Below are 10,114 nucleotides of genomic sequence, written 5' to 3' on the forward strand. Positions count from 1 at the left end.
CTTACATTACTAAATTTTTAAAACTATAATCTAAACACATACAAATTGTGCCATTTTATTTATTGTGTGGTAATGATTTATATCAATATTTAAGCAAATTAAAACTAATTTCCACTAACAATAGTTTTGCCTAAACTAGTAACCCTAGTGTAAGTCTGCACAAGGTAGTGTAAGACAATCCAGCTCAAAGACAACAGGGCAGGCAAAAATGTTTGTTTGCATCTGCATTTTAATGGGACAAAGCAAGAATACATAATTGTAAGATGAACATTATTTTTAAAAAAATCCTCAAAACACAAGGTCTCGATTTATTCGTAGGCACTGCCTATGTTTAATGATCATCAGTTTCTTCAAATGAAATCAACTCAAATAAGGCAACACAATTGGTCTCGTGTATTAAAACTCCAATGGGCAACAGTGCAAAATTCTGATCCATTCAGGTTTCTCGTCTTGATACTAAATACTTCATTAAAAAAAAAAATTCAATGTTTCGATTTTATATACAGAATTAATCGCAAATCTAACAAAATGTCCGTTGCACCAGGAGTCAGCAACTTCTCCAAGACTTTTCTGGAAGAATCCTTAAACCATATGGACCAGCATTTAACAGCGCCGCTAATGCCGATTAGTTGCAATGAAGCCAAAGCCCATTCCCCACCCACCTATCCTCCCTCCCACCTACCTACAAAAAAAGCAAGCAAGCAAGCATCCATAATCAACATCTGAATTATCTTTATATAGCGTCCCAACAGTTAAACACAGTTTGGTTATTTACATACAGAATGGTATACTGTACTTGTAAGCCCTCAAAAAAAGTGGAATGCAAAACAATTTAAAATACCTAAAATTTGTGTAACATCAAATTCTTGTGAAAACGTATTAATATTGTGCAATATTCATCTGCCTTCAAGGAAAAAAATGTGGCAGTCATCCCTGCGATTGGTTTAGTTTGAGAAATTGAATGTCTAATTAAAAAAATACAACAGTTGACATCCATTTTATTCATTTTATAAACAAACAAAAAAAAAGTTGACATTTCACACGATTCGTTGGTGTCGTCGCTCCTCTCAACAAAACAATTCTGCTTTTAAAATGGCAAGTCCAAAAAAAAAAAAAAAGGCAAAGCTTCATATATTACAAAATCAGCAGCTGAAATCGCTCTAAACAAACCCCAAAAAAAGCAAAATGGAAAAGTTGCAGTTATTGTTGATTTTATTCATTTATAGTACTTTGAGTTAAAAATGGCATAGTCCTCTCCGAATAAGTCAGTCGGACACCAGGCCGAAGACTTGTGGATTTATGTGGGTGTGTGTTAATGTGTCTGAATATGCTTGTGTATCAGGGTGTGTGGTTTAATCCCAGTATAGGGCAACTCGAGACCCCGCAATGATGAGCAAGATCTGCCTCAAAGTCTCAAACTCAAGGAAAATTACAAGTGGAGGGTGGAGAGGATCAGGGGGGGAAAAAATGGCACACCCCCTCCCCAGGCCAGCCATCTTGATAGGTGTTTGAGAATGGGGTGGGGGTGTTGTGTAGATCCCTGCTGCGGCCGCAGTAGAGTGCTAGAGATGTTCATCGCCTCATCAGTGTGTGTGGTATCCTGCAGTGCCCATGCTGGACTGGTTGGCTAGCACAGCTCCATTGACTCCCTGCGCAGGCTCCACCACGCCTCCGTTACTCACGGCACTCACACCAGTCCACCCAGCGCCAGCCTGTAAGTGACTACAAGACAAAGTAGCTGATAGTTGGTGGAAGAGAAGAGAGCAATTATATATATTGGATATATTGGATTTTTATACCAGAAAATGTTTCATTTTAGACTGGTGGCCCCTCATATTGATCATATTTGGGAGTTTAAAAGCCCTGCTGTAGACTACAATTGGTTCAACCTTTTTGACTCGAAGCCCCTCCGTTTTCCAACGCAACATCCAAGATCATTTGTGCTGTAATTGACAATGCTGCATGTCTTCAGACTTTATTAAAATGGGAGTATTGATATTAAATTATCCATTTTACATTATTCCAATTTACATTTTAATAAAGGCATTCTGAAGCTAAATGTATTTTTGAAAGAAAAATATCCATATTTATAACTTTATAAACTATAAATCCCTGGGTTTCCATAACGCCGGCCTCAAAATCGAAGGTACCATTCACTCTCATTATAAAGTTTGGAAGAGGATATTTTTTTATTTAACTCCGATTGTGTTTGGCTGAAAGAAGACAGATTTTGGGGTGAACTAACATTTTAAGCAATCAAAACTAGCGGTCATAAACCTTAAATCTACATACCGTAAGGAGTTGGGGGGGGGAGGGTTTAGCAACAGTCTTTTCACACATTTTACACTTAATTTGGTGGAGCTTAGGCGTAAACCCTTCAAAACAACAAACCCCAAAAAAAGCAAAATGGAAAAGTTGCAGTTATTGTTGATTTTATTCATTTATAGTACTTTGAGTTAAAAATGGCATAGTCCTCTCCGAATAAGTCAGTCGGACCCAAGGCCGAAGACTTGTGGATTTATGTGGGTGTGTATGAATCACTGGGTTCCCATAACGCCAGCCTCAAAATCGAAGGTAATTTATTTGGTGGAGCTTAGGCGCAAACCCTTCAATTTAATATACTTTACTTTTTGCACACTGATTACTGTGTGGTAACACTGATTTCAGATTCACATGTAGAAAACAGCAAAATTGTAGATATAGCACACAGAGCAATTTTTAGCAATTAAAACTTAATATTTGAGCTGAACAACTATGGAAAAAAATATACATCTTGTGGTCGACCAATACATGCCGTTTTTTTAAATCAGCATTGGCCACCAAGTGTCAGAAGCGGGAGTTTATTGACAGCGCCAGCACTTAAGCAAAAAGCTCCTGTACCTCGATTTCATTATTTTATTATCTTGTTTAACAGCTGTTTAAAATCATTTGACAAATGTTAGAAGCAAGTAAACAAAATGTATATGAAATAGTATTATTAGTAATTGAAAGGCTTCAGCGATAAAACTCTCATTCTATTTGTCCAGTCATCAGCGGACACGCATGTCCGACAAAATTAAAATCCTTGATTTCAAACTATGCTGCGCTATTTCCAGTTGGTCACGGTCATATTCCCTGTGTGTAAAATTAGTATTACCTGGTCTATTTGAGAAAATAAGATGTCCAGAGTATAGACACTTACCAGGTAACCCAAGCACACTGCTTATAATGTACTTCGTTTAGATCTCATACTTAAAAAGCTAGTAAATCTTATTCTTTTTTATTCACGCTTTTTACAATTTATTTGGGAAAAATACTAGAATAGGATTACAGAATCAAGAAATGGCTCAAATGCAATCTTCTTCACTGCAAATGGAGGTATGAAGATCTGTAGACTTACTTGAAGCCCTGTTGATTCCAAGCCTGTCCGTACACGCCGTAAGTAGGTACCTGCCAGCCATTAGGGACATACTGACTGATTTGTTGTGCGTTGCCGTACCACTGTCCCCACTGGCCGTATGGCTGTGCGGCGAAACCAACTTTGTTCTGCTTTAAGATCAGAAAAATACAGAACATAAATCACATGCCCATCATTTAGGCCTACATATGTTTATTCTCATTATGTTGGCAACATTACTTCACAAGCATGAATTCCACTACCACTTTTAATATTTTGCTGTAACATTTCTACATTTTCTTGAATAAATCAGGGGATGAGAACATACTACTGCTCACCTGGGGTACCTGCACCTGCTGCATGGGGGTCACCATGTCCGTAGTCTCTTTACCCCAGTAACATTTCACTAGATGACCTTCTAGGGATGTGCCATTAACAGACACTATCGCATGAGCTGCACTTTCATGAGAGTTGAACCTACAGAGATGAAGATTGTTACATCAGCCTCTGCTGTTAGGAGCGTCACCACCATGTTTCACTTGAAATAAACATACCTCACGAACGAGTAGCCTTTGTCTGGGAACACTCTTATTTCCATTATTTGCCCAAAGGGGGAAAAGGTCTGTCTCATGAGTTGTTCTACAGCAAAAAGAGAAGAGGAGCACATCACAAAAATGACTTTCTGTTAAAATTAGCTTGCATTCAAAAGGGTTACACAGACAAGTCCAACAAACCCTCACCTGTAAGGCCCGTAGTGACTCCACCACAATAAACTGTGCAGTTGCTGGGGCTGGACTGGTTCACTACCTCATCGAACGACAAGTGCTTGGTGTTTGCTGTGAATTTGATTAAAGAAATGCCGATTAACCTTTACAGGTCTCTGTACTTTTCAAGTTCATACACCCTTAAAAACAAAGATATGGTCCATCTATTATACCCTTGTATCAAGCCACTGCGCAATGACAAACACGTTCTTGCAAGTCCCATCATTAACGTTAAAAACAGAGTGACATGTTTTGACATGCCATAATACAACTGAATGAGCTTTGGCTTTGTGGACGAGTTGGATTAAACAAAAGCTTTGTGTGAAAACATCTAATATAACACAAAGTCCTGCGGACCACTTTAATGCTGTTCGCCTCATTCGGGGAGCTCAATGGCCCAAGCCACCATAATGAAAAAAAAAGCACTCTAGATGCTCATACAGGTTAAAGTAAAAGACAGAATTTCTGTTTGGCAGAACTAACTAACTTTTTAGCATGAGTTAGTTAGGGGTTTCATGATGGCAGCTAGTTTTCTCCTGATGAACAATAGTGGAGATGTCTGGCAAATGCATATGAATACTCACTTTCATAGGTGGCTTTAGGTGCTGGGGGTTTTCTTGTAGCCCAGTTAGTCCTGATCTGCCTGCCACCCAACCACTGACCTCCCATCTGCTGAATGGCATTCTCTGCATCCTGTAAACAACCAGTGCAAAAACATCAGCATTGCAAAAGCTTCCGGGAGTTGCATTCAAATGCAGATGTTCCACACCCTGGTTCTGCTTAGTTCAAAACCTGCATTTCCTGATGTTGGGATTGTGACTCACCCATTTGTTGAAGAACGAAACAAAACCATAGCCTTTTGACTTCCCCGTCGCCATGTCTTTCACTACACGTGCATCTCTGAGAAAAAAAAGAAAAAGTTGAGAAAAGAGAGACCATTTAAATTCCAAAAAATGACAATGAAATACTTGATTGAATGATTTTTAAACATCACTGAGGATAAAGTCAATAAATGTTATGATGTGCAAAACCAAACACTGCTGGCTATCGAAAAAATGCTTGTTACTAAAAACTATTGTAAGTGTTAAGACAAAGAGAAAACAGAGCCAGAAAACCATTTCCATGAGTTTAAATCCTACACTATTTAACGAAGCAAAAAATCAGATATCTACATATTTAATAAAAAAAACTGGAGTTATAAAACCAAACCGAAAGTGGGGTAATGTAGACGTTGACCGTCTTTGCATTATCCGTATATGATCACATATGATCCGTATATAAATATATATTTCTAGATAAAAAGGCAAAACAGTCAAAGGCATTTACACAATTGTACACTAAAGCCAGTATTGTGTAAGGTTGTTTAAACAGACTCAAAGTAGTTTAATTTAACTCACTGGGGTTAGAAAGGGGGGTTTTCTTTATTTAAAATGCATCATGTCACTTACGATATCCTCCCAAAGGGTGCAAAGGCAGCTCTGATATCATCAGTGGTGATTTCTGGACTGAGGTCTCCAACAAAGACATGGAAGTGATCTAAAAAGCACCAGACAAGAGTTACTTGGATTGAAGAATTCATTTCTAGCAATTCAGACATTCAGAGGGTATAAATTAGTGACCGTCTATTAATCAGATGATATCTGGCCTTCATTAGGTATTGAGGAACATGAAAAGCAACTCACTGCTTGTGTCTTTTTTCTGGCTGCTTGGTGATGTAGCCCAGTTCACCTTTACCTCCTAGGAGAAAGGTATAGGGAGGAAAAGATTGAAAGAAATATTAGAAATGATAAAGACATGTTCAAGTCGCTGCTCTCTACTTATCTGACAATAAATCACTCTCCTTAACAAAATGGATGTTTGAATGTACAGCAGAGAGGAGGGAGACCTGACGATACTCAATTCACACTTAGCTGTCCTAGTGAGAACTTATTTGAACAGGCAAAACAATCTTGGTAGTAAAAAAGGTCCAAATAACAAGGGACTTACAAAACAAGTGAAATTACCAACTTGTATTACTCCTCAAATGGTCCTTCATTACCTGTTGAGGATAAAATATTTTGTACTGAATAGGCATAAGACGCTTAATCTGCCTCTAATGTATACTCTATTGGAAATAGACTTGTGGATTCAAATTCTAGATATTTGAAAGAATAATATTGAATACACACTACTGGTCAAAAGTTTGGAGTCAATAACTTTTTTGGAAGAATCAATACTGGTTTAAGGATGCATTAAATTGATCAAAAGGGACACCAAAAACGTAAACTTTTACAAAAGATTCAAATAAATATTTTTCTTTGGAACTTTATATTCAAAGAATACTGAAAAAATGTATGGATACCATAAAAATATCAAATCTGCATATTGGAATGATTTCTGTAGCTTTGGCATAACCGGAAAAAAAATACTATTTTAAATGTTATCAGTATAGTTTTATTTAATGCCATGTACTGTACACTTATGTGGCTATTTTCATGGCAAAAACTGAATTGCATATATAAAATAAAAACCAAGCAAACAGAAAAAATACAGAAAACAAATCACTGTTTTTAGTTGTTTTTTTAACAAAAGCAGAATTGGTAAGCATAAGAGGTTTTCTGCCAAAAACAAAGTCTTAACAACCCCAAACATTTGAATGGTAGTGTATGACAAAACATCTTGAAGCATAAAATTAAAAAGCTATACAGGTGATATGACTATAAGAATGTGTCTTGCATACAATAATTAAAAAAAAGAGGTAATGGTTGGTGCGGTAAGTCAATTTGACTGGATTTCCTGCCTGTGCTTAAGCATAAAATTCACATTTCAAGGAAGCGATTCATCTAACAATGAACATACAAAAGCATGGGTCAACAAGGTCAGGCCACACAGCTGAATCTTTTCATGAATGCTGTAGCAGATTTGTCAAAATAATGATTAGTGACACTGAGTAAACGATAATGAGATTTATATGGCCCGAAACATGAAAAACCTCTGGTCAACATGAAAAATGTCACAATCTCCCTCTCAGTGCACATTGCACATCCAGTATACATGCATTCTACTTCACAAAGTTTGCAGAAGATCTGAACTGTTCCACCCTCCCATCCCAGCCCAACTCACCCTGTAGATACGATAGCTTACCTTACCCATTATTTTACGCCCATTCATGGCTGCGAGTGAGGCCGCTGCGTGCCTATGCTCGAAGAACTCCACAAAGCAGTATGGATCGTTACCTGCCGTCTGAAGGGAAATTAGTGCGATTAGACTACATTAACTTAATTAAGGAAAGCCTTCACAATTTATATGGCACATTTTGTCTTAAAGGAAAACAAGTTTCAGATAAAATCCCCTTGTCTTTTTTACTGGTTAAGCAACTGCAGCAAGAAACCTTGAAATGTGTGTGTTTGTGTATGCATATATAGATATAATTTTTTTTAAATTGACTGACAGCACTATGTAGGCTATATATAAATATATGAGTTGTGCAATATATTTTTATAAAGCATTGAAATGCAGAAGTGAACGAATCGTTAGCAAAGTATTGCGCTTGAATGGTGAGCTACACAGAATTATTTCAAAATATCTGTCTTGGCGAGTATTCACGTAAACACTCGGTTATGTCTTAAGTGAATGCAAGCAGTCTTAGATCCATGCATTAGGTCTTAATTTCATAAACCTGCTGCTATCTGTCATTAATGTTAATCAAACAACAAAATAAAAGATGGAATCACCCTCTGATCTTAACTGAATCATTTTTTATAGCTTTAATAATAATCAATTTATTTGTAATTAACACTAAACCACAGTGATTTATAAATTTGATAATTCAAAATCTATATTTCTTACTATTTAACTTGTGTTAAATAGGTATAAAATGGAAAATAGAAAGTGCTGTTCATTAAAAAAAATTCTCTTATATTGAATCTACTTAAATAAATAGTTATTAATATAGTCATTATTATTAATAAATAGAAGGAAAAGATGCATAGCAATGCATAGAGAATAGTTTTATAATTAAATCATTACCCTTGGAATCATAACCGAATCATGAGGCAAGTGAGGATTCACGCCTCTACTAGTATCGAGATGCTTATGAAAAACAAGAAAAAACAAGTTACTGGTGCAAGAAATAAAAAAATATCAATGCTAAATATATATTTAAAAAAAGATGCATTTATCTAAATGCTGAAAGACGACATTAGCACACAACTTGCTGTATAAGCAAATTATATACTCACATCCACTATCATTTTACAGCTCTTACAGGGGCCAATTTGACCAAAGAGCTGCATAATAAGGGCCTCGGTCACATCCCGTGACAAGTTTCCAACATACCTGCAAGAAAGAGGGATATGGACATAACAATGAGTGACGGGTTGAATAGAAGCATTTAAATGTATAATTTTATACAGTTATTACAGGGGGGTCCATGAGTGCAATCTTTGCCATCTTCAAGCACCCGAGTTACAGTGATCCAACTAATCTACATTACAAAGGAATTAGGTAGGCATGAGAACCCACGGGCCGTTACTTAACCTTAAAAAACCTCATCCAGCAATGAGCTGCTTATCATGTATACAGGTTTGAAACAAAGAGATGACAAAACAGAAGCACGCACGAGCGCGCAAGCAGCGCGCGACCAGCAACAAAAGCTCTTGCGCTGTCGGATACGAGGGACGAAAAGCCAGATATGACCAAAATATGCACAATTTGTACATTTTTATCCCGTATGTACACACTGGCGATGTGTCAATTGAATAAGCATTCTGCATTTATAGAAGTAAAGCTTTACAAATACGTCAGTAAATACACTAGACGGGTTCTTTGTCTAGCAATTCCCTAACGACAATGAGCTTTCAGTAAGTACGTTACAAGGCAACTTCACACACTCAAACACAGACAGCAGTGTGTGAGAGCGGCCCTGCTGTGGCCTCAACAGGCCTGCTGCAATTATCTAAATTAACTCAATAACTAGCACATGGTGGACGAAATTCTTTGAAAATCACACGCCTGCCCTGTGCTTAACAGTCTTGAATGCTAAAAACACGCTAAAGTGAATCTCTTTTTCCAGTAATCAGAGCTTTTGTTTGGGACACAGAATTGTACACGTCTGCTTTGTGGTTGCATTTCCCTTAGCATCACACACAAGACTGTTATGAAATATAAATTACTTAAGCGGAATGACAAAACGGGAAGTGTTTTTTAAAAGGCTATGGTATGAATGACTTGATCTGATATGAAGCTTTCGGTCTATCGTGTTGGCGTACAATGCCGATATACGTACAGGGTCTTGGGCTGCTCGTCGTCCATCATATTTTCCCGATCGAATTAAGACAACGAACCCTGAGAGAAAATCCTCTTGTGTATATTTGAGATGATCTCGAGTTCCGCCTGTGTCACGCTCTTTCCAGTGTTGTTACCCTCTCTGTTCTCCGCCAATCCTGTTATAATGAGAGTAAATGTGAAATGCCGCCTCGGCTGACTCCAGTTATGAACAATGGAAAGGCGACATAAGATGGCGGAGGAACCGGACCGGAAATGCATGAGCGCATGCGCGTAGGAACTACAAAGCGCACAAAAAGCAAGCTTTGAAAATGCGTCTGACCACCGCACTGTACATTAAATACAAATGTATTTACAGTATGCGCAGTGTTTAGAATGGTATGACAGTAATAGACTAGGAAAAGTCAGTGAAATATTTAGATTTACCGAGAAAAAAAATCTGATGCGCCGCCCGGGAATCGAACCCGGGTCGCAAGAATGGGAATCTTGCATGATACCACTACACCAGCGGCGCTATGTGACTGATTATGGACATAGAATACAATATAGGAGAAGGTAAGATAGTAGAAAACATGCTTTGTTTTTTTTAAACAATTTATCATGCTTTGATAAAATCATAATTATGACATACATATGCAAACATAAAAGGTCGATATCATGACATACTAAGAATGAATTATTGAAGTAAAAGTAAAGTTACGGCATACAA

At 37.4% G+C, this 10,114-nt stretch overlaps 1 protein-coding gene across 4 annotated transcripts; it reads right to left on the reverse strand.

The window, feature by feature from the left end:
* Positions 1 to 211: 211 nt before the first annotated feature.
* Positions 212 to 9,717, reverse strand: tia1 (TIA1 cytotoxic granule-associated RNA binding protein). 4 transcript variants are annotated; one of them, XM_079607260.1, is made up of 13 exons: positions 9,407 to 9,717; positions 8,361 to 8,457; positions 8,149 to 8,211; positions 7,264 to 7,362; positions 5,823 to 5,877; positions 5,589 to 5,676; positions 4,965 to 5,040; positions 4,725 to 4,833; positions 4,117 to 4,212; positions 3,931 to 4,015; positions 3,715 to 3,853; positions 3,380 to 3,528; positions 212 to 1,722 (listed from the first exon to the last, which is right to left on the reverse strand). In XM_079607260.1, exons 1-13 carry the CDS (start codon positions 9,433 to 9,435, stop codon positions 1,584 to 1,586), a joined length of 1,224 nt encoding a protein of 407 aa, XP_079463386.1. In that variant the 5' UTR covers positions 9,436 to 9,717; the 3' UTR covers positions 212 to 1,583. The 4 variants fall into 4 exon arrangements, with proteins under 4 accessions (XP_079463386.1, XP_079463387.1, XP_079463388.1 ...); XM_079607262.1 differs by having other exon boundaries at positions 711 to 1,738; positions 9,407 to 9,684; XM_079607261.1 differs by lacking the exon at positions 8,149 to 8,211 and having other exon boundaries at positions 9,407 to 9,682.
* Positions 9,718 to 10,114: the final 397 nt, after the last annotated feature.

The sequence above is a fragment of the Phoxinus phoxinus genome (genome assembly GCF_949152265.1).
Source record: "Phoxinus phoxinus genome assembly, chromosome: 3".
In the NCBI taxonomy this organism is placed as follows: Eukaryota; Metazoa; Chordata; class Actinopteri; order Cypriniformes; family Leuciscidae; genus Phoxinus; species Phoxinus phoxinus.

Coding starts and splice junctions, on each gene's coding strand:
- tia1 (XM_079607260.1), bottom strand. CDS start 9,435: ATGATGGACGACGAGCAGCCCAAGACCCT. Junction 5,041..5,588: donor GCACCCTTTGGGAGGATATC/GTAAGTGACATG, acceptor TTTTTTTCTCAG/AGATGCACGTGTAGTGAAAG. Junction 4,834..4,964: donor TTTCGTTCTTCAACAAATGG/GTGAGTCACAAT, acceptor GGTTGTTTACAG/GATGCAGAGAATGCCATTCA.